This window comes from Haematobia irritans, chromosome 2 (genome assembly GCF_050003625.1).
Source record: "Haematobia irritans isolate KBUSLIRL chromosome 2, ASM5000362v1, whole genome shotgun sequence".
NCBI lineage: Eukaryota > Metazoa > Arthropoda > Insecta > Diptera > Muscidae > Haematobia > Haematobia irritans.
Window position 1 is genome coordinate 83,753,516 of NC_134398.1, and position 25,533 is coordinate 83,779,048.

At 37.3% G+C, this 25,533-nt stretch overlaps 1 protein-coding gene across 1 annotated transcript; it reads right to left on the reverse strand.

The window, feature by feature from the left end:
* Positions 1 to 806: 806 nt before the first annotated feature.
* Mdh1 (malate dehydrogenase 1) lies at positions 807 to 23,544 on the reverse strand. Its single transcript, XM_075295470.1, has 2 exons — positions 23,404 to 23,544; positions 807 to 2,153 (listed from the first exon to the last, which is right to left on the reverse strand). The coding sequence occupies exons 1-2, from the start codon at positions 23,404 to 23,406 to the stop codon at positions 1,155 to 1,157; spliced, it is 1,002 nt and encodes a 333-aa protein (XP_075151585.1). The 5' UTR covers positions 23,407 to 23,544; the 3' UTR covers positions 807 to 1,154.
* Between the last annotated feature and the right edge of the window lie 1,989 nt (positions 23,545 to 25,533).

Below are 25,533 nucleotides of genomic sequence, written 5' to 3' on the forward strand. Positions count from 1 at the left end.
CTTTGATTGAGTGATATGCGCTTTACAGACTATCAGTTATTCCGGACGTAATGTCAGTGTTTGTAAAGAATCTTACAGTGTGTCGGATCGATACGACTTGTCGGCGATGACTAAATAATCGGTAAATGTGTTATCGATCCCATAAACATGCAGCAGTATCGATTATGCCTTCGGATTTAACTTATAATATGCACAATATATGGGTCAAGGACATCGCCATCAAACATAAACACACAAAAAAATAATGTAGTTTACGCGGATGACCGCAGTCGTTATGCAATCGCTATCGAAAACGAAACATGTAGTGATTTTTGAGCGGAAAAAGGTAAAAAACAAAACAAGAAGTTGGTGAAAATGTAAAAATTATTCTATTTTGGCAAAATATTTTAAAATATAATATTAGTTGATTTTAGGGAAAAAAGATCAAAGAAAGAAATGCTCAGCAACCGCTTCAAAAAAAAAAACTTATTTGTTCAAGAACATATTTAAAAGGTTCTTTTGACAGACGAAAACGTATTTTAAGTCTATGGATGTTAAAAAGACAATTAGTTAAAAGCACTCACTTCAAAATAGAATCACTTACTCTACTTCAGGCAATGCTTAAGGGATGCTTTTGTCACGAATATTTTTCCTTATTAATGCAACTTTGTACATATCCTCTGAATCCAAAGACGAGGAAAACAAAAACTATCAATTTTTTTTTTGCTGTTCTATTTCTTCACGGAATGATGTCTTTTTTAACCTTTTTCAAAACTTCGTATACATATCTTATCATACAAACATATATTAAATCGAGACTATTAAACTTGTAGACTTTCACAAAAACAATAATTTTATTTGCGAGATTAATATATCGAACAATAGTTATAAAAATACAGGCTATATATCCTAAATGAAATAACTCTAAGTTTATTTATACAACATTTTCAAGGAAGTCAACATATATTAAGGACTTTTAATGAACCATTTGCATTTATGCTTTCGGATAAAACAAATATTAATGGAGGGGGAAGAGGATATCCAATAACGGAATAGCGTTGGTCTATCAATAGTTTACACTGTACTACCTCTAAAATTGCTGTGTAAAAGTGATATTGGCAGAGAGTGTGGTCCTAGCCAAACACTTACAATTTTGAGTCTGTTGGGCCGGCTAGTCAATCTGCATTACAAATAGCCATAGCTTCATTTTTCTCCTCTAGCAATTCTTTGCCTGTGATTGACATTTTAGACTTGGCAAAGTTATCCAGAGACAATCCCTGAACAATTTTCCATTGCTTGTTCTTAATTTCAACAGGGAAAGAATATATGACGTCCTTTGGTGTGTCATAGCTGCCATCAGAAATAACGCCCATCGAAACAAAACAACCAGATTCCGTACCATTCCACCAATCATGCATGTGATCACAAGCTGCCTTAGCAGCAGACATAGCCGATGACATTTTCCTGGCTGCGATTACGGCTGCTCCCCGTTTTTGGACTGTTTCAACAAAACAACCTTTCAAGAACTCCGCATCGCCAATAGCATCTGCCGCAGATTTTTTGGTATTTCCAGTAGTTACAATGGCATGGCTGGCATCAGGGAATTGTGTTGATGAGTGGTTACCCCATATTATTACATTTTTGACATTGCTAACAGGTACTTTTGCTTTCGCAGCTACTTGTGCGCTCGCGCGATTTTGATCTAAACGAGTCATGGCGCTAAAATTTTCGCGAGGAATCGATGGCGCATAATAGGAACAAACAACTGCATTAGTATTAGCTGGATTGCCAACCACTAAAACCTTGACGTCTTTGCGAGCGTATTGATCCAATGCTTGTCCTTGTGCTTTAAATATTTTTACATTTGCTGAGAGCAAATCTTTACGTTCCATGCCTTCTTTACGAGGCATGGCCCCAACGAGGAAAGCTGCCGAAACGTCCTTGAAAGCAATGGCAGGATCGGTGGTTGGAACAACTTCTCTCAGCAAAGGAAGAGCACAATCTGCTAGTTCCATAACAACACCTTCCAATACACCAACCATAGGGGGGATATCCAACAAATGCAATATTAAGGGTTGATCTTTGCCAAACACTTCACCCCGAGCGATCATATACAAAAGTGAATAAGCTATTTGGCCGGCAGCGCCAGTAACAACAACACGAATGGGTTCAGCCTGAAATAAGATAATAAAATATAGGAAGATAATTTTTGAAGTGGATATTGGTATTGTAGAATTTTTTAAAAATATTTGAGTACATAAACTCATTATGTTTGACATTCAATTAATTGGAAAAGGGAATGAAGATGAAGAATACAATGTTAAAATTGAGTTCAAATTTTGAATAATTGAATATTACCATGCTACAAATGAAATCAACTCATATTGAAATATATTTCTAATATAAAAACTCACTTCATCTTGTGTGGTGGCAGTATGATTATATATAATTCGTCATTCGTTGCAACCAGACGTATTAGATTATGAGCGAACAGAAAAACAACCATATGGAAACAAACATAAACCATTATTTGTACCCGATATTTATTTATACAAAGGGCCAAACACGAAAAAATCTTTCAGCGGTGGATTATACCCTCTCAGTAATACAGATGATATATCTGAGTGTTTCAAAGCTTTGTGAAAAGCAGTTCGGACTCGGCTATGAAATTATTCCCTATCATCAGTTTGGATTTAGAAAACGCCATGGTAGAATAGAACAAATCACCCTTATTCCTGAAGTCGCCCTCGCCGTCGCTTTTTGTCGCTTTTCTTCAGTCGCCACTAATTGGTATTCCGTTCGTCGATATATTCTGCTATTGAAGAAAATCGGTATTCCTGGTGTCGCTTTTTGTCGCCAACATCGTCGCTTTTTGTCGCCTTTAAATTTACCAGCGAATAGTTTAGTGTTTAATTTTTGAAGAAGTTTTTTAGACTTTATTAATCGAACAATTGAAAAATAAATGTAAAAAATGGATATTGGTAAGAGGTAAAGTGACTAATCTTCAACAATTAAAAAAAATGGAAAAAATCAGTATATATAGCAGTTATGGTCATCACATTCAAATCATAGAAAAGAATACTGTACAATTAAAGTAAACGTGTTGATTTTCAATTCCATTTATTTTTAATAGAAATCCTTCAAGGCCAATGTATTTTATTTAGCACCAAACTTAGGTAACAATTGTGTCGAACTTTGAATGATCCTTGGACACATAATGTCAACGTCGTTCCAATTGTATATGCCGGATATTGTTATTGTACTAATATAGATATCTAAATCATTTCCCGAGTCAAATTTATCATTTATTTTGATTTTCCAAGTCAACAATGGATTACAAACAAACAGCATTTTAAACGCAAATAATTAAAATTCAGTTTTGCACATCAGCTGATTGTTTTCTTTCACGATGATCCGTGTGCCATTGATCTCAGCGTCGTCGCCATTTTTGTAGTTTTGGAAGCTTTAACTGTCCTCGAATATATATCCACATTTTTTTCCGCGTCAAATTAAATATTTTTTCTTGATTTTCCGACTTAGAATTGCGTCAGAAATAAAAATATTTTAACCCGAAAAAATTAATTTTTTTTTTGCACATCAGCTGATTGTTTTCTAGTGATATCGGGTATTGTAATTGGTACAAAAAATAATCGTCGTCGTCGCCGTCGCCACTTCGCAGGAATACCAAATGAATGACGAGACGACTTAAAAGCGACGGCGAGAGCGAGGGCGACTTCAGGAATAAGGGTGAATATATCGTCTTGTTGGAGCAATGAACACAACATTACATTTTTATTTAAACCAATTAAAAACTTTATTGAAAGTAACAGTAAAAATCAATTAATTTTTTAATCAAGACTACTTTTAATTTCCAATTAATTCTGAGATTGATACTATATACTTTTGTGATTGAAGCAATATCAATTAAAAAACATGTGAGTAAAGTAGAGTCTGGCGGGGCCGACTATATCATTCCCTAAACCACATAGTGAATTAGTAAACATAAGCATTTGTGAGCTATCATTGAAACAGGTTTGGGAAATTACCCGTTTCCTTATTTAAGAAAATTAAGGGGTACGTATTTATGGGAGCTTTATCTTAATCCGAACAGAAATGTCTGGTATTAGGAGCTATACTTGATTTTATACCTTCAAAGATAGTAGGCCACTAATATTGAGTCCATTATTAATTAGTATTGCTTTTGTGCAAATCGAGTACTACCCAGCTACTACTACTTGAATTAATTTATAAATAACAATTAATTTATAATAAAGCAACTAAAAGTAGCTCCACCCTTTTTCTAACCAAAAATAATTGGGAGTTGTTATAAAGGCACAACTTTAAAAGCGCTTCCAAAAATGTCCTCACAAAGAGGTTAATTATTTTAACTGCACAGGAAGTGTTTTAGTTCAATTTTTATAACTCGTTTTTTATATTTTTAATGGGTATTTTTTGTTTCAAATAGGATAAAATAAGTAAGAATTAATAAAAAGATACAAATTATTTAAATTATGTCGAAAAAATGCTATTTTCATTCTAGAAAAATTGCGAATTTTGAAGATATTTTAAGTCAAACATTACCATTTCCCATTATTTATATTTATATCACAAGTTTTTTTTAATTCACATTCAAAACACTGAATTCGGATCACACCTTAAGAAGTGATGCAAATTCAGTTCAACGGTTGTTGAAATGGCGGGCATCCTCCCTATGACATGCTCATTTTAAATTCATCGCTTCTGCACCACTTCCGGACACAAAAAGAAAATTTTCACTACTTTTTGACGATTCTTTTTTTTTTGCAGCGTTATTAAGACATTCACTTATGTAAGAATAGTTTAAATATCAATGAACAAAAAATAAAGGTGCTTTAGTTATTATACTAAACATAAATTTAGGACTTAAATCACAAATTCAACCACAGTTTTATTTCATAAATTAAAAATTTTAAATTTTTCTGGGGGGTCTAAGTCCCCTCCCCAGAGGCCTTCCTACGCTTATGGTAACCAAATATCATTGCAATTTGCATTACCGGTAGTAAGTGTCATTACACGTTGCATTACATTGCGTGAGTTATAATAACTAACATAGAATGACAATAATAAATACTTCTCACATATAAATGTTTGTCCGATTGGGCAAAAATACCCACATTTTCCTTGTAAAATCGCCACTGCTAAGTCGAAAACTTGTAAAAATTGCTATATTTCTAATACATAACAGGTTGGCTGATAAGTCCCCGGTCTAACATAGAAAAACACATTTTTTTGTCAAAATTCGTTTTTATTATTCAACATAGTTCCCTTCAAGAGCGATACAACGATTATAACGACCTTCCAATTTTTTGATACCATTTTGGTAGTACTCCTTCGGTTTTGCCTCAAAATAGGCCTCAGTTTCGGCGATCACCTCTTCATTGCAGCCAAATTTTTTCCCTGCGAGCCTCCTTTTGAGGTCCGAGAACAAGAAAAAGTCGCTGGGGGCCAGATCTGGAGAATACGGTGGGTGGGGAAGCAATTCGAAGCCCAATTCATGAATTTTTGCCATCGTTCTCAACGACTTGTGGCACGGTGCGTTGTCTTGGTTGAACAACACTTTTTTCTTCTTCATATCGGGCCATTTTGCCGCGATTTCGACCTTCAAACGCTCCAATAACGCCATATAATAGTCACTGTTGATGGTTTTTCCCTTCTCGAGATAATCGATAAAAATTATTCCATGCGCATCCCAAAAATAACTTATAATACCCTGTTCCACAGTGTGGAGCAGGGTATAAACAGAGGCCATTACTTTGCCAGCGGACTTTTGAGTCTTTCCACGCTTCGAAGACGGTTCACCGGTCGCTGTCCACTCAGCCGACTGTCGATTGGACTCAGGAGTGTAGTGATGGATCCATGCTTCATCCATTGTCACATATCGACGGAAAAACTCGGGTGTATTACGAGTTAACAGCTGCAAACATCGCTCAGAATCATCAACACGTTGTTGTTTTTGGTCAAATGTGAGCGCGGCACCTATTTTGCACAGAGCTTCCGCATATCCAAATATTGATGAATGATATGACCAACACGTTCCTTTGATATCTTTAAGGCCTCTGCTATCTCGATCAACTTCATTTTACGGTCACTCAAAATCATTTTGTGGATTTTTTTGATGTTTTCGTCGGTAACCACCTCTTTCGGGCGTCCACTGCGTTCACCGTCCTCCGTGCTCATTTCACCACGTTTGAATTTTGCATACCAATCAATTATTGTTGATTTCCCTGGGGCAGAGTCCGGAAACTCATTAAAGGGTGATACGGTCAAAATTTGGTCAAGGAAAAACGCGTGTAAATCGGTGAAATCGTTTATTTAAAAAATCAAATTAAATTTCTTTTTCAAGTTCAATTAGTATAAAATTCAGGAAAAATATTCAGTTAGGCTTTCGCTTTTCCAAATCCGAATTGCCGGGCCTCACGCTTGACACCTGCCATCAGATTTTGTACAGCCACCTTGTCCACCTTCTTCGCCGCAGAAAGCCAGTTTGCCTTGAACTGCTGCTCGTCCTTAGCAGTTTTTTTTTTGGTCTTCTTTAGGTTCCGCTTGACAATAGCCCAGAATTTCTCAATTGGGCGGAGCTCTGCACGTTGTTGGCGGCGTACCACTCCATGGCCTTTTTACCGTAATGGCAAGATGCAAAATCCGGCCAAAACAGTACGGAACAACCGTGTTTCTTCAGGAAAGGCAGCAGACGTTTATTCAAACACTCTTCCACGTAAATTTCTTGGTTGACAGTCCCGGAAGCTATGAAAATGCTGCTTTTCAAGCCACAGGTACAGATGGCTTGCCAAACCAGATATTTCTTTGCGAACTTTGACTTTATGTGCTTGACTTTATCTGCTACCTTCCCCCTTCCTTTTGCCGTATAAAACTCCTGTCCCGGAAGCTGCTTGTAGTCGCCTTCGACGTAGGTTTCGTCGTCCATTACCACGCAGTCAAACTTCGTCAGCATCGTCGTGTACAGCCTCCGGGATCGCGCTTTGGCCGTCATATTTTGTTTATCATCGCGATTTGGATTCACTACCTTCTTGTAAGTCGATAGTCCGGCTCGTTTTTTGGCTCGATGCACGGTTGTAGACGATACACCCAGCTTATTTGCGGCATCTCGGAGAGAGAGGTTAGGGTTTCGCTTGAAACTACCGGAAACTCTCTTTGTCGTCTCAGCGGCTTCCGGTTTTCGATTTCCACCCGATGCAGACTTCCTGGCTTTCGACAAACGTTCCCCAAACACTTTAATTACATTTGTAACGGTTGATTTGGCAACTTTTAGCGATTTTGCCGGCTTTGCGTGCGAGTAGCTCGGATTTTCGCGATGCGCGAGCAAAATTTTGATACGCTGCTCTTCTTGCTTGGACGGCATTTTGACAACTGAAGAGTGAATTCCAAAATCAAAATAGGAGCAACATTCTACACACACACCTTCAAAATGAGGGGTGTTCAGGTTTTTTAAATGCAAAATTGAAAGAAATACGTCAAGTTTATATTGACCAAATTTTGACCGTATCACCCTTTATCAAGCCAAGTTTTTGCTTCCACCGTATTTTTCCCTTCAGAAAACAGTATTTTATCAAAACACGAAATTCCTTTTTGCCATTTTTTTCACAATAACAAAAGTTGCTTCACAAAAGACGCTCTATCTCACAAACTAATTGCTTACAGACGTCAAATTTTGACACTAATCATTTGAAGGTTGGTACTATATAAAAATAATATGCATTTAATACTAGCGACGCCATCTATGTGTCAGACCGGGGACTTATCAGCCAACCTGTTATCTATCGTCCTATAAATCATAAATGCACTTTTGTGAAGTTGCCTAAAAATTGCTTTAGATTTATATATTTCCCGTATTTGTTACTAACATTGTGTTCCAGGGCAATATCCAGCTTAAATTTTAGTTGTGTTCCTTTACCTTACTCGTAGTAAAAAGTAGTAAAAGAGAGAAATATTGAAAATACTCTCAGAGTTCGAAATTTGTTATATGTACAGGATACTTTTATATCGCAATTATTTTGACAAATGACAGCTTTGTTTTAGCAGGAAACTTTGAAATCCTTATTGCGATGGAAAGGAACTATGGTTTTTACTGTGTTATTAATAGTACTCCTTGTGCAAAATTTGAAATCAAAGTAAAACTCTGACTTCTGGGCCATATAAGTACAGTAATACCACATATTATCAGTATCTTATATCGGGGGTTTGTCATTCCGTTTGTAACGCATACAAATAATGATTTCTGACTACAGAAAGTATATATAGTCTAGATCAGGGAGAAATTATAAGACGATATAACGATGTCCGTCTGTTTGGCTATGTGTTGTAATCACGCTACATCCTTCAATAAAAAACTTATAGTGTTGACATTTTGCGCAGACACGTATTTTGTCTACTAGCAGGTCAAGTTCGAAGATGGGCTACATCGGCCTAAGTTTCGATTTTGTCCCCATATAAACCGACCCCCCAGTTGTGGTCTTCAGCACATAGACATTAAAACTTTTATCCGATTTGCATGAAATTCAGAACATGCTTAAATTATATGTATATAAAACTTTATTTTTTTATATATAGAATCCAAAAAATTTGAAGGGATCGAGATGGTATCGGATATGTAGATCTACAAAGTGGTACAGGGTATATTATAGTCGGCTCCGCCCGACTTTAGACTTCCCTTATTTGTTTATTTCTATTTAAAGCGAGGATTTAGTTTACGTTTAATTTTACTTAGATGAATATATTCCTCCATGTTCTGATATTCGTAAACGCAAGAATAAACTTTTCTTATAAGGAAATAACCAAGATACCCTCGGCCTTTAATCCAATTTCATTTTCATGGCCGAAGGTATGCCTGGGGTGAAGTACTTTTCTCCTAGGACACGCGTATTTAAATGTAATCCAAGGCGATTCCAATTTATAAATTGTTATTTCTTTTTGATTACGATTACCTACAAGATTAGCGGGTAATGATAGTTTTTGCTGGGTACATTTATGTAAGAGCTATATGTAAGTCTGCATAAGATCGGCCAATACATCTTAATTTGAAATTTTAGTAACATTGGTTAATGGCCAAATTTGTGAAAATTGGGAAATACGTATTGGGTATATATGGGATGTATATCAAAATCTGAACCGATATTTATTTATTTTTTATTTAATTTATTTATTTATTCTCTTCTTCGGACAGGCCGAATATTATGTACCTCCACCATGGATTGCGTAGAAACTTCTACGAAAGACTGTCATCCACTATCGAATTACTTGGGCTGTGGTATCTTAAATCGTTTTCTAAATTGTGAGTTAGTCCATACGTGGTATATATTAGACAAAAAAGGTATGTGTAGGTTAGTCTACAAAGGTATGTGTAGGTTAGTCTACAAAAGTTTTTCAGCGGTGGATTATCCCACCTCAGTAATGCTGGTGACATTTCTGAGGGTTTCAAAGCTTCTCTAAGTGGTTTCACTGGAATGTGGAACGCCGTTCGGACTAGGCTATAAAAAGGAGGTTCCTTGTCATTGAGCTTAACATGGAATCGGGCAGCACTCAGTGATAAGAGAGAAGTTCACCACTGTGGTATCACAATGGACTGAATAGTCTAAGTGAGCCTGATACATCGGGCTGCCACATAACCTAACCTAACCTAGTCTACAAATAATTACGAATCGATATGGACTTTTGCACGGTACGTAGGGAGCCGGAATTGAAATATGGGGGTCGCTTATATGGGGGCTATATACAATTATGAACTTTATGTGGACCAATTTTTGTGTGATTGGGGATTGATTTATCTGAGGGCTATATATAACTATGGACCGATATGGACCTAGTTAGGCATGGTTGTTAACGGCCATATACTAGCACAATGTAACAAATTTCAACTGACTCGGATGAAATTTGCTCTTCCAAGAGGCTCCAAAACCAAATCTCGGGATCGGTTTATATGGGGGCTATATACGATTATGGACCGATATGGACCACTTTTGGCATGGTTGTTAAATATCATATACTACCACCACGTACAAATTTCAACCAGATCGGATGAATTTTGCTTCTCCCATCTGGGGATCGGTTTATATGGGGGCTATATATAATTATGGACTGATATGAACCAATTCCTACATGGTTGTTGGATACCATATACTAACATCACGTACCAAATTTCAACCGAATCGGATGAATTTTGCTCTTCCAAGGGGATCCGGAGGTCAAATCTGGGGATCGGTTTATATGGGGGCTATATATAATTATGGACCGATTTCGACCAATTTTTGCATGGGTGTTTGAGGCCATATATTAACACCACATACCAAATATCAACTGAATCAGATGAATTTTGGTCTTCCAAGAGGCTCCGGAGGTCAAATCTGGTGATCGGTTTATATGGGGGATATATATAATTATGCACCGATGTCGACCAATTTTTGCATAGTTGTTAGAGACCATAGACTAACACCATGTACCAAATTTTAGCCGAATCGGATGAAATTTGCTTCTCTTAGAGGCTCCGCAAGCCAAATCGGGGGATCGGTTTATATGGGGGCTATATATAATTTATTTATTTATTTTCTTGGCGAATCCAAGCCGCAAAGCCATATACGGATTCCAAAACTACACAAACAGCAATAATGACCAATTTTTGCATAGTTGTTAGAGACCATAGACTAACACCATGTACCAAATTTTAGCCGAATCGGATGAAATTTGCTTCTCTTAGAGGCTCCGCAAGCCAAATCGGGGGATCGGTTTATATGGGGGCTATATATAATTTATTTATTTATTTTCTTGGCGAATCCAAGCCGCAAAGCCATATACGGATTCCAAAACTACACAAACAGCAATAATTACAAATTATAAAAATTATGAGCTTAAAAACTAGAAATTAATAAAAAAAATAGTATCAATAAGTGTCGAACCTTTTCTAAGGTGACGACATCAAAAGGAGGCAATCCCTCTCGAAAGAGATTCAAGGAACGAAGAAATGCTTTGTTTATCCTAAAGAAATTAGGATCAGTCGACCCAAGCACGTAGTCGGCTAAGCAAAGCGATTCCTTAAAATGGGCTCAAGGAATTCTTGAAGCTGGAAAAAGGGAACGATCACCGGATGAGCTACCATCCTCTAAACGGGATCAAAGATCGTTTGCCTCAGTTGCAAAAGACAGCCTTATGATGGCTATTATTAATAAAGGAGCTTTGGACGGTATGATTCCATGGCAAAAATGGGGGGAAATTGAGAACGCGATGCCTGGTGTCTACTCAGAGGTGCGAAAAAAGTTTCCCGGACCAAGTCCTCGACGGCAAGATGCTAGATGGTATCAAGGACGATATAAGTTAATAGCTTTTGCAGACCAGAGGTCTATGGATTGCTTTAAAGCTGCATTGATGCTAATTGGTGAAGTTTGGGAAGGAGCCGCTTTGGAGTTAGTCGATAAAAAAGACATACCGGCTAAACCTAGAGCACATGCATGGATACCGGCAAACCCTCCTGATCCTGAGTCAATACTAGAGAGACTAAAAGAATGTAACCCAGATCTTCCAACCGCCGATTGGAAGGTTGGTCGTTTGGATGAGGTGGATGGACCAAGACGGCATGCGGTATTTATATTAAACATAGAGTCGCTGCCACATCTAGCCCAGACCCAAGGACGCGTAAGTTATGGCTTTCATGATATCCATATGAAGGTATACAAAAGCGATCAGCCAAAGGATTCCGAAACGGACAAGCCTCCGGTAGAGTCAGCAGTGGAAAAATCTCCTAGCGAAGCCGAAGGAGACATAAAACCTGCAGACTATGGCGAAAATCATATGCGGGAAGTTTCTACAGGCTCAAGCCTCACCAAAACTGAACCGCGGATTGTTGCGAGAGTCACCGAGATCTGTGAAGAGGAAGCCCTTGATGACTCAATTGAAGCGGCTGATGTGACGGTGGTTGAAAATTTGGATGGTTCTACGGTTCCTCCAGATAAATCTTCACCATTGTAAGGCCGCTTGTGCTGCCTTAAAAGTTCTCCTGATGAAAGGAGACATAGATATAGTTCTTATTCAAGAACCATACATATATAAGGACAAGATCTGTGAATTAAGCACTCCGGGTTTCAAACTTTTGCATAATACCGGTACCGATATAAATCGAGCATGTATAATTGCTAAAAACGAACTAAACTTGTTTCTGCTTCCTTCATTGAGCAATGCAGACACTGTCGTAGCCAGTCTAGAGATATCCACATGCAAATATTGGGTATCTTCGGTCTACATGGGACATGATAGGGAGATGCCACCCTGTGCCGTTAAGACCTTAGTTGAGGAGTCACTAAAAACAAAGACAAAACTCATTATGGGATGCGATGCAAATGCACATCATAGTATTTGGGGAAGTAGTGATACTAATGCAAGGGGAGAGTCGCTAATAGAGTTTATTTTGCGTACTAACCTGGTAGTTTGCAATAAGGGAGATGCACCAACCTTCGTCACCAGGAACAGACAAGAGGTTTTGGACGTAACGTTGACCTCTCCGGAACTGAATGATAAGATATCTGAGTGGCAAGTTTTGAGGGAACATAGCTTCTCAGATCATCGCTACATCAGTTTCAGATTGGCTGTTCGTACTTCAAAGACCATATTTCCGCCAAATGTTAGGAAAGCTGATTGGAATAGGTATAGGGAATCGTTCAATTCGATGATACCGGAAATGCCGGAGACAAATATGAGCACTGTGCAAGATATCGAACACGCAGTGGAGCGGATTACTAAGGCCTTCAACATTTCACTGAAAGCTGCTTGCCCTAGAGGAAAGCCAAGGGGAAAAAATCGACCGCCATGGTGGACTACGGACTTAAGTAATATGAGGAAATCCTGCAGGAAGCTCTTTAACAAAGCAAAGTCCACAAGAGCTCCGGAGGATTGGGACACTTACAAGATGAATCTGAGAGAATATAAACGAGAACTGAGAAGGTCTCAAAAAAACTCTTGGGATGATTACTGTAGCAGTATTGAGAATACGTCAGAGGCTTCCAGACTACTAACACCGCTCCAGGTTTCATTAAAACATCGGAGGGAAATTGGACAACGTCCAGTGAGGAGACGTTGGAGGTACTTTTGGACACACACTTCCCTGGAAATCAGACGGTTGAACCATGTTCCGGCGGTGTAACAGAGGCTCAGCGATCATTTCCTATCGAGGAAATTGTGTCGGAATCTAGAATAAAATGGGCTTTAAATAGCTTTGGACCATTCAAATCCCCCGGACCTGATGGAATTACTCCGGCGGAGTTACAGGCAGTGGCTGAAAGAGTTATCCCCTGGTTGACGGTGATATATAAACGATGTGTAAACTTAGCATATATTCCAGAAAAGTGGAGGGAAACAAAAGTCGTCTTCATACCTAAAGCAGGAAAAGCCTCTCACTCGAGTGCGAAGGATTTCCGACCAATCAGCTTATCCTCATTCCTACTTAAGACCCTGGAGAGGATGATAGACATGTATCTTAGAACTAGCGTGGATTCAAGTTTGCTCTCGAAACGACAGCATGCATACTCGAAGGGCAGGTCTACTGAGACCGCATTGCATGAACTAGTCAGCTTTATTGAAAGCTCACTATCTGTCAAAGAATACACAATCGTGGCGTTTCTAGACATCGAAGGGGCGTTCAATAATGTCCATCCGAGCTCGATATTAAATGGACTGACAACTCTGAATGTTGATCCAGGTATACTTAGGCTGTTAGACGAACTTCTAATAAAGAGACGTATTTCAGCCACACTAGGGCAAGCAAACATACAAAGGTATGTGAACAGAGGCACTCCACAAGGAGGAGTTCTATCACCTCTTCTTTGGAATGTTGCTATAAACAACCTTCTGGTTTCCCTAGAAAAAGAAAGGATAAAAGTGGTGGCATACGCAGATGATGTGGCGCTAGCAGTCAGGGGAAAATTCCCATCCACAATCAGAGATATTATACAGAGAGCTCTCCGGATGACTGAGAAATGGGCGAAAGATAATGGTCTTGGTGTAAATCCAGCAAAGACAGAACTAGTCATGTACTGCAAAGATCGTAAAACTCCCACGGTTAGGCCCATTTCCTTAGGGGGTACTGAAATTCCCTTTGGTGAGTATGCAAAATACCTTGGCGTTATTTTGGACAGGAAGCTGAATTTTAGGCTTAATATTGAAGAGAGGGCGAGAAAAGCCACGGTAGCTTTGTACTCGTGCAAAAAGGCAATAGGGAAAAAGTGGGGACTAAAACCAAAAATTGTGCATTGGCTATACACTGCAGTAGTTAGACCTATAATGCTATATGGTGTTGTAGTCTGGTGGCCGGCACTTCAGAAACCGACTTGTTTAGATAAAGTTCAGCGTATGGCGAGCTTATGTATCTCAGGCGCATTTAGTAAGACAGGAACAGACTCCCTTAATGTCATGCTACATCTATTGCCTTTAGACATTTTGGCCAAACAGTCAGCTGCAACAACGGCTGTGCGGTTGCGCGAGCTATCGCTGTGGTCGGAAAAAATGTACGGTCATAGTTCGGTCCTCAAAATAATGCCAGATGTGCCTAACGTAGTGGATTATACCCTGGCAAAACCACTTTTCGACAAAAAGTTTGAAACTCTAATTCCCAACAGTGAGGCGTGGTGTACACAGACCCCGGGGAATAAAAGATATATAGATTTCTATACTGATGGCTCCAAATTGAATGGACAAGTGGGGTTCGGAGTATATTCTAAAGATCTGGAAATTCGAATAGCGAAAAGATTACCTAATCACTGTAGTGTTTTTCAGGCTGAAATATTAGCAATAAGAGAGGTGGCGAATTGGCTGAGAAGTAATGTTCCAACAAATATTGGCATTAATATATACTCAGACAGTCAACCTGCAATAAAATCCTTGGACTCTGTGTTCCTCAACTCGAAAACGGCCATCGACTGCCGCAAATCTCTCAATGAGATGGCTGAGCAGTACAATATTCACCTAATATGGGTGCCTGGCCATAGGAACATACCGGGGAACTGCGAAGCGGATGAGTTGGCAAGGCTAGGGACTACCTTACATATTCCAGGGGAACTGGAATTTGTTGGTATGCCCCTAGCTACCTGCAAGCTCATGCTGCGTGAGAAGGCTGTTAGGATGGCAAATGTTCGATGGGAGAATTGCAAGGGTTGTAACGACACCAAGCAAATATGGCCCCATTTCAACTTAAACCGCACACTAGATATGCTAATGTTCTCGAGACGTCAGATATCACTCCTGATATCTGCTATAACGGGTCGCTGCCTGATAGGCGATTTTGCTAAAACTATTGGCGCGAAGTATAATGACTATTGTATGAGCTGTCATGATGCGGAGGAAAAAGAATCAATTAAACACCTCTTGTGTGAGTGTCCTGCATTTTGTGTAAAGCGCAAGCAACTTTTAGGAGCATATAGCTTCAGATTACTGGCGGATCTGGAAAACGTTAACTTAAGCAGTCTGCTAATGTTTTTGGAACAATCTGGTTGGTTCAACAAAGAAAACTAATCAAGAAGGTTCAGCGGTTAAAACTAGAAGTGCCCATATGTAATAGGTACTTTTAGTTAATGTGGTATCACAATGGACTGAATAGTCTAAGTGAGCCTGAATCTTAATCGGGCTGCCACTTTAACCTAACCTAACCATCAATAAGTGACTAAACAGAATTTGAAACAAACAAATACACAATAATTAAAACAATTAACAAAAAAATTATGAGAACAAGTAAGGAAAGTCTAAAGGCGGGCGGGGCCGACTATATTATACCCTGCACCACTTTGTAGATCTAAATTTTCGATACCATATCACATCCGTCAAATGTGTTGGGTGCTATATATAAAGGTTTGTCCCAAATACATACATTTAAATATCACTCGATTTGGACAGAATTTGATAGACTTCTACAAAATCTATAGACTTAAAATTTAAGTCGGCTAATATAAAGGGTGATTTGTTAAGAGCTTGATAACTTTTTTTTAAAAAAAAACGCATAAAATTTGCAAAATCTCATCGGTTCTTTATTTGAAACGTTAGATTGGTCCATGACATTTACTTTTTGAAGATAATTTCATTTAAATGTTGACCGCGGCTGCGTCTTAGGTGGTCCATTCGGAAAGTCCAATTTTGGGCAACTTTTTCGAGCATTTCGGCCGGAATAGCCCGAATTTCTTCGGAAATGTTGTCTTCCAAAGCTGGAATAGTTGCTGGCTTATTTCTGTAGACTTTAGACTTGACGTAGCCCAACAAAAAATAGTCTAAAGGCGTCAAATCGCATGATCTTGGTGGCCAACTTACCGGTCCATTTCTTGAGATGAATTGTTCTCCGAAGTTTTCCCTCAAAATGGCCATAGAATCGCGAGCTGTGTGGCATGTAGCGCCATCTTGTTGAAACCACATGTCAACCAAGTTCAGTTCTTCCATTTTTGGCAACAAAAAGTTTGTTAGCATCGAACGATAGCGATCGCCATTCACCGTAACGTTGCGTCCAACAGCATCTTTGAAAAAATACGGTCCAATGATTCCACCAGCGTACAAACCACACCAAACAGTGCATTTTTCGGGATGCATGGGCAGTTCTTGAACGGCTTCTGGTTGCTCTTCACTCCAAATGCGGCAATTTTGCTTATTTACGTAGCCATTCAACCAGAAATGAGCCTCATCGCTGAACAAAATTTGTCGATAAAAAAGCGGATTTTCTGCCAACTTTTCTAGGGCCCATTCACTGAAAATTCGACGTTGTGGCAGATCGTAAGTCTATTCATGATGAAATGTCAAAGCATACTGAGCATCTTTCTCTTTGACACCATGTCTGAAATCCCACGTGATCTGTCAAATACTAATGCATGAAAATCCTAACCTCAAAAGAATCACCCTTTATATATATATATATATATATATATATATATATATATATATATATATATATATATATATATATATATATATATATATATATATATATATATATATATATATATATATATATATATATATATATATATATATATATATATATATATATATATATATATATATATATATATATATATATATATATATATATATATATATATATATATATATATATATATATATATATATATATATATATATATATATATATATATATATATATATATATATATATATAAAACCTTGCCAATTTTCCATAAAGATGGATACGACGAAGTCATGAAAATTATAATAACAATATGCAAAAGATGCCTGGCCAACAATTGGAAACACAATTTCAGGTATTACTTTAAAATAACCGTCAGAACCCACTGCATTCGACTTGATAAGAGACAGAGCATCAACTAAGTCAGCATAAGCGACAGCACGAAACGAAAAATTACCTTCACTAACATTTGAGACACTCGGGAAAATATCCCTACTAACATTTTGATGAGACACAAACATATTATTCAATTCTCCAACGTCATAGCATCAACGATAGCATTCATCAGAATAGCATCATAAAAAAACAACATTAATTGAACAAAATATAAACGAGTGATGGGATAAACCCGGACATTGAAATTGACCAGACAACTCAACCAAATCTGACGAAGATATAAGACAATAATCAATAAGTGAAGTTGAGTTGTGAAAGGTATCATAATGTGTAGGAATGCCATTGTGTACTATGGAAAGATTCAAGTCTGAACAGACCGCCCTCATACTAGCGGATTTATGCAATTCAAATAAATTTGTATTGAAATCACCCATAAGAATTACCCTGTCATATCTAACAATAATATCCGATGTATGTTCCTGAAACTTGTTGACATTACCATGTGGCAAATAGACGGTACCCACCAAGTATTTGTGCCCCACAATTAAAAGTTCAATGAATATGCCCTCAAGTTCACCAAACAATTGACCAACTAAAACCACTCTATGACTAATACCTTTCAAAATATATAACGCCACACCACCCCCCCCCCCTTCCAGCAGGTGGATCAACCCTGTGACATTCATACCCCCACACATCAACAACATCATAAGCCATGTATGGCTTAAGCCACGTCTCACTCACCCCCACGATATCTAAATATTTTCCTCTAGTACATTCCGAACCTCACTAAGTTTCAATGATAAACGGTTAACAGAAAAACTCTGACAATTAAAGTGACCAATATTTAAATTTCCTCTATAATTTCTCAATTGTGATGATAAGTAACTATTACCACTAGCAACATTTGACAATAATTTTTCCATAAAAAAAAATTTAATGGCGAAAAATTAAATTAAAAATTAAAAAACTATAAAGTAAAATAAAATAAAATTACCTAGTATTAAGTTCTACGACGACTGGCATTATATCTCATCCAAAAGCTCTTCACATTCCTCAGCATCCAATAGCTTACATTCCCCATTAAGCAAATATATTTCCACTTTCAGAATATTACGATATACGAGCTTTTTATTTTGTTCTCACTTCTAAGCCTCCGACATATATAAATTAATTTGGATGCAGAGCTACGAAGATGATCATTTAAGAATATTCGGCTACTCACATCAACACCCATAACTTCATTGAGCAGTATACGAGTTCCACAATGACAATTGGCCATTATTAAATCACGCTTATATATGCAATTAAATTTAACAAGCACAAAACTCCCAGTCGTAGGCATTCTTAAACTCTTTCTCTAAACTCTCAAGCTTGTTACTAAATTCATCACGAATTCTGTGTATGGTCTCATTTAATTTAGCCTAAATGACCAACATTTTTTCCTCATGCTCCTTTCTGTGTCTATTTTGTTGTGCCTCGATAACTGAGCTGAATTCTTCGCAGTATTTACGGAGCTGTGCATTTAAGTCAGGATTAGTCATGTTGCAACTATCACCAACTGGCTCAAACATTGTGCTGCTTAACCCAGTGTGTGGTAGAGTACCACCAGCACTAGTACGTGAAACATAATCTTCACTCACGACACAAGTACTTTCCTTATTCATGCAACTGTTGCATTTGAATAAAAAAATTTGATTTCTATAAAGAAAATCATGCTGCTCCTTCGTAACCTTTAAGTAGGAAAATATGATAAAATTCACCGCAAACAAAGCACCCAATACTATATCTAGACACTTTTGAGATGCAGGCCCGGCATATGTATACTTTTTTCTTAGAAGGCATTTTCCCAACAATTGAAAATACACAGCTCTGGGCGCAATAAATACAGAAGCAAATTACAATGTTTATGTTTAGAGCATATGATACACAATGGACTGAATAGTCTAAGTGAGCCTGAATCTTAATCGGGCTGCCACTTTAACCTAACCTAACCATATGATACACGAAAAAAGCACACAGCAAACACCGATGGCGGCTGCAACAACAACGAAAGTGAAGTTTATAGTCAAAGACTAAATTTTTTGAAGATCGGGAAGCAGCAAATGACAATGTTTATATTTTGAAGAACAGCAAATGACAATGTTTATCTTTTGAAGAAATATGAGACACCAAACAGGCACAGCGCAAAATAACAAACAGCAAACACCAATGGCAGGTACAAAAACCACAGTCACACTCAAAGAGATACATGTCAAAACGTTTTAGCACAATGGGGTGATATCTCCGGCACTGTTTAACCTGTTCTCGATTACACCCCCTCCTGACGGCGTCGAGATTGTATCATATGCGGACGATTGTACAACCATGGCATCCGGGCCCATGGTTGATTACATATGTGATCGATTGAACGTCTACCTCGCTGATCTTAACAGTTATTTCACTGCAAGAAATTTGAGGATATCTCCCACCAACTCCTCAGCCACGTCCGGCCATGCCACTGCAATTTGTAATAAGCTCCGCGGTAGAAACAAGGCCCTCAAGTCGCTTGCGGGTAGAAGTTGGAGTGCGGACAAAGAAAACTTGTTGACTACATATAAGGCAATCGGTCGATCAGTGGTAAACTATGCAGAGCCTGTGTGAACAACCCAAACAAGCGTCACGCAGTGGAATAACATACAAAGCTGTCAGAACGCTGCCCTTTGAACTGCAACAGGATGTCTCCACAGTACACCCCCTGTCTCCGAAGTACACCTTTATGCGGAGACCAAGATCATCCCAGTGCACGACACAATTACGTGTTGCCAAAGCAGTAACTCTTGGGTTGCTATCGAAGCTGTCATCCAAATCACCATCGTGGGTAGACAACCTCCACCCAGGGATTTAAGGGTTGATCTTCACCTTCTAGAGCGCGAGATCCAGCGTTATAAAAGAGAGCCTCTACATCAGGCAGCATACCAGACAGGTCTGAACAGGATTAATTCTGTTCTCGGACTACGACCACTACCCATAGCACCGGAGGAGAGAGACCTCCCGCGGCAGACCAAGAAAGTTTTGGCCCAACTAAGATCAGGCAAGTGCATCCACCTCAGTTCCTACTTATCAGTGATTCATAGTAACGTAGCTGACGTGTGTCCCATCTGTAATCAAGGGCCACATGACACTCGTCACCTTTTCGCTTGCCCAACTAAGCCTACCCGTCTCACCACAAGATCACTCTGGACACACCCCATCCTTGTCGCATAGTTCCTTGATCTGGCTAGCATTTGAACTACCTAAGCATAGAACAAAATGGATGAAACTACATTAAAACTATTACAACAGCAACCACAGAAATTTACCTTGTGCTAAACCTGTGAGATCGGTTAAAAAATAAAACTATTATGGCCAGATTTTCGAAAATCGAGTGGAGAATATATGGTATATGGGAGCTATATTTGAATCTGAACCGATTTGGATGATTTGCAGGTATAATAAAAAATGGGCTTGTTGCCAAATTTGGCAAACTCGGGCGGTATATATATGGGAGCAATATCTACATTTGATCCGATTTTCCCCAAATTTAATAGCATTCGTCCTTGTGCCCCAAACAAGGCCATGTACTAAATATCATCCAACTCGGTTAATAATTGGGATCCTGCGAACAACAAATTCATGGACAGACGTACATTAGGGTATAATTAATTACATCAAATAATTTCGGAAGTGTTCTTTTAGTATTGGTTTCCATGTGTGAAACTTTGGATATCGTATACGACATGGTGGGGATTCTCAGAAGCGCGGAAAAATTCAAAAAATGTTGACAGGATACTAGATAACTAGAGTAAGGTTCATTACTTTGAAAATGAATAAATCGAGCTTTATTAAAATCTTAACAAAATCTGTATGGTATCGGGTTTGAGGATTATCTGAATAACAAGTCTCTTATGTTAATGCACATAATAATGTTTTTCTTTTTATATCTAAATAATGTTATTAATTCTTATTTCCTTTTATGATGTCCTAAATATTGTGTTTAATCATCTTGAATAACATACTGTATTTATGAAACTTGAAACAAAAAGTAACTAAAACTGTAAGCTATTTCAACACGTGAGCGTGCCTATGTTCCTGAGATTCCATATTTTCGGGAGTGCAATTTTCAGTGCACAGTGTGCACTTCTCTAATACAAATACTCAATCGCATCTAATCACTAGCACTGCGTAGTAGTACTAATTCATTATTTCTTGTTACTGTATTTTCCAACTGCACTGGGAGGTTCCAGTGTATCGCATCTATTCCCTGGTACTGAGTAAGGCAAATATATCGACCAACTCTTGTATGTAGTCTCTATATTTATGCATATAACATTTAAATTGCTCCCCCATCCAACACAACGAATATTGCCGAAATTGATGACAGAATTAATTAAAAGAACCTAAAGCGAAAGCTATTTACTATAGTCGATTGGCTGACTTAGTTATCGAAGGCATAAAACCATAACGACTTATTTCTTCAATACAGCACCAATAACCGCTCAAGAAATTTTTAATATAATTGAAAAATTTAACGAAATTACCTTTTTTAAAGGTAATATTTTTTGAAACTCATTAAATGTGGCCCAGATCCCTAATATACGAATCAACCGATTTATATGAACCGAATTAGAACCATATTAAAGTGTTGTTGAATAAATCTGTTCAATCTAAATAAGTTTGGTAGAAAATTTCGGAAACATTTTGATTTTATCAAAAGCTGCCTACATTTAACAAAGCGGTTGGCAAGCGAGAATAGCTTTCTGAATACGCAATAACTTCTAAAAGCTTTCTGAAATTTTACTCACATACACGAAACAAATATTCGTTACGAATTGATCAACAAATACGCCGGTCGGTTACATGATTTTAAAAAGAAATAAATTTACCAATAATAAGATAAGACTTTATCAATATGAAACTTTGAACTTCTTCTTTTTGGAATATCCCATATAATAGAGAGGAGTGCAAAGATCATTAACATCATACAGACTTTTTGTTCACAGTGCATTCTAATTTCTACAGAAATAAAAACAATTTAAGTCGTAAAATAACGGTAATGAACAATTTATAATTGTTTCGGAGAAACAATTTCATATCACGACATATTAGCAAAGATTTGGTTATGAAATATCTTTCGTCAACTAATTTGTCTGTATATACACATATGCATAAACAAAAATAGATACAAATGAAATTTTATTCTTCATGGAAACCCAGCAGCGTATATCGAGGACACTTACAATTTAGAACATTCGCGTAGACTTCTCTTTTCACAAGAAAATTGATACTTATTCATTGGTCAAGCCTTTAAACAGGTATTTGTTAAGATCCCTTGTCTCATAACATACTTGTCGACGTCTTATAACCTTTCTGTGATATGAATTTGAAGGATCATTTTTAAGTAACTTTTCGTAGGCCTTGTAGGGTATTGTGAATTACAACGTATGGAACGAGACAAAATAAAAAAAACGGGTTTAAAAAAAGCAGTATATATTCTCATAGCTAACTTCTTCAATCTGAGGCCTCTGAAAAATGTTTATATCGTAAGTCAATTTATAAGTTTTTCGACAACCAATGGTAGGCAATGGCATCCTGTGTAAGAAATCAATGAGTACGTTATAGGAATTGCTTTATTTCTCCAAATAAATGCCTTTTATAAGACCTTATGAAGAGCGATTTACGCCGCTGGGATTGGCAAACAAATCTGTAAATCTACATACACAAATAAAAAACAAATAGCCATGTTTGATTGAAGACTGAGTCCCACCAGCAACCCTTCTTGTCAATAAACAAAAAAACAGATAAACTGGAATCGAAGTAATTGAAAATGTCATTGCAATTGATAAATCATCCGTCATCAGACTGTAATGGGCTTTTAAATAGGGTATTAACAGGAGCAGCTCTCATTTTCGATAATATATAGAATTCTAACTCACACATTTAAAATTAAACTTTTGGCAACAAAGGTCAAATGAAAGTTAATTGCCCCTTCTGGTTCTCCAGAATTCCATTTCACATTTGGGTATGACCGTCGGAGATAATAAAATTACACAGAAATATTTTATTGGTTGACTTACCATTTTATATTCCGATATTTTATAATGGTTTTGCGTCCAGGAGGGCTATTAAGGAAATACTTATAGCAAATGAATAGGTAAGAAGGGCAGTAGAACGTATATATCCACACCTTCTGGAATGCAGAAAATACAATTATTAACAAATAATAGCCGGATAGCGGGTAGTGATATGAAAGAGCTGAGTAATTGACATCCGACTATCAGATTCATTTTTCTAGTCAGTGTGTGTGAGCCCCATCAAAAAATGTACATGGTGTGTCGAGTTAAATAAATTGTTATGTAAAACTAAATCAGTAAAGGACGGTTCTAGCTTGTAGAAATCCAGATAGTTTAGAATCCGCAATGGATATATTATTTGAAAGTGGGTACGAAAAAATGGGTAAAGATGGGCGCATCTTTAATTTCCAAAATAAACAACATAATGTAATGCGCTTTACAGACTATCAGTTATTCCGGACGGAATATCGGTGTTTGTAAAGAATCTTACAGTGTGCCGGATCGATACGACTTGTCGGCGATGACTAAATAATCGGTAAATGTGTTATCGATTCCATAAACATGCAGCAGTATCGATTACTCCTTCGGACTTAACATATAGTGCGCACAATATATGGGATATGTTCGACACGAGCACTGTCGTCCGGAATAACTGATAGTCTGTAAAGCGCATAACAAATCGCCAACGCAATCAAGATCAACAAGATAATCGAATAATAACTACAATAACCACAACCGAAATGACTACACCCAAAGAAATTTGTTAGTAGGGACAGCAGAAAAGTCTGCTAAAACAGCAGAAAGTTTGCTGAAAAAGGGACAGCAGACACTGTTTGCTGAAATATCAAACATTTCCTGCTATTTTTGAAGCTCGATTACACTAAAACATGTTTTATTTTGGCTAAAACAAAAAAAAAACTTAACTTAGGAGCTATCCTAACATAATTAACACAATATTTTATGAATATCTATAGTATTTGACCAAAAATCTGAATATTTATCGAATTGAGGCATAACAGCAAACAAAATGTTTGCTGATGGTATTTAGGAGCTTGTAAGTATATTACAGTGCAAAAATATACCAAAAACTACTTTTGGTTCTTAAATAGGCTTTGGGGAAAATGTTATAACCTAAAAATTTTATAAATTGTTGTTCATTACGCCCTGAAGTACAAAAATATAACAGCAGACATCGACTGCAGTTTTTAGCAGACTTTTTTCTATGAGTGTATTACTCAACCACTCATCAAAACAGTAATAACAACACCAGAAATAGTAACAACACTAATAACTTTAGGATACAAGGATACAACCAATTTCCTAGAGACAAAAACTATTATCAAAATCGATATAATAACCAAAATAACCAAGCACAAATTGCTCCAGAACCAATGGAAGTAAATTCTGCAGAAAATTTTCAACAGAGAGCCTCAACGGCAAACTTCCATATATAGCAATTAAAACAAAATTAGGCTTCTTAAAATTCATTATCGATACAGGAGCATCCAACTCCATAATTAACCCGGGTTTATGTCATCCAAAATGGCAAATACCATGTGAAACCATAAATATAAAAACACTTCTACACCATATACAAATAAAAGAAAAAGTATCGGTTCCAATATTCAAAGAGTTAGGTGAAAACCTAGATGAAAAGATAGAATTCTTAGTTTGTAAATTCCACCATAAATACGACGGTTTGATAGGAAATAATATTTTACAGAAGCTTAAAGCTACAATAAGCTTCAGCGATAATATGCTAATCGTTGGAGAGAATAGAATCCCACTTCACTATTTGAACGAAAAAGCGGAATACTGTTTTGAAAAAATTGGTATACACGAAGTCACTTTGCCAGTTAACCAAAAAGAAGGATTAGTGTATAATCCTCAAACATGCACCCAGAAAAAAGTGCCTTCGAAACTGAAGGAAAAAATTTTCATCAATATAGTTTATCCATTTTATTTCCATTAAGGTAAATTTTTGTGAGAAATAATAAATAAGAATAAGGCATGGAATTTTACTCATACTGTTTTCTTCGCTGGGTATAAGAATTTACTACTGAACAAGAAAATTTTATTCACCGATAACAAAGCATTCGTAAAAATAAACAAAATCCGAACTAAAACCAAGTT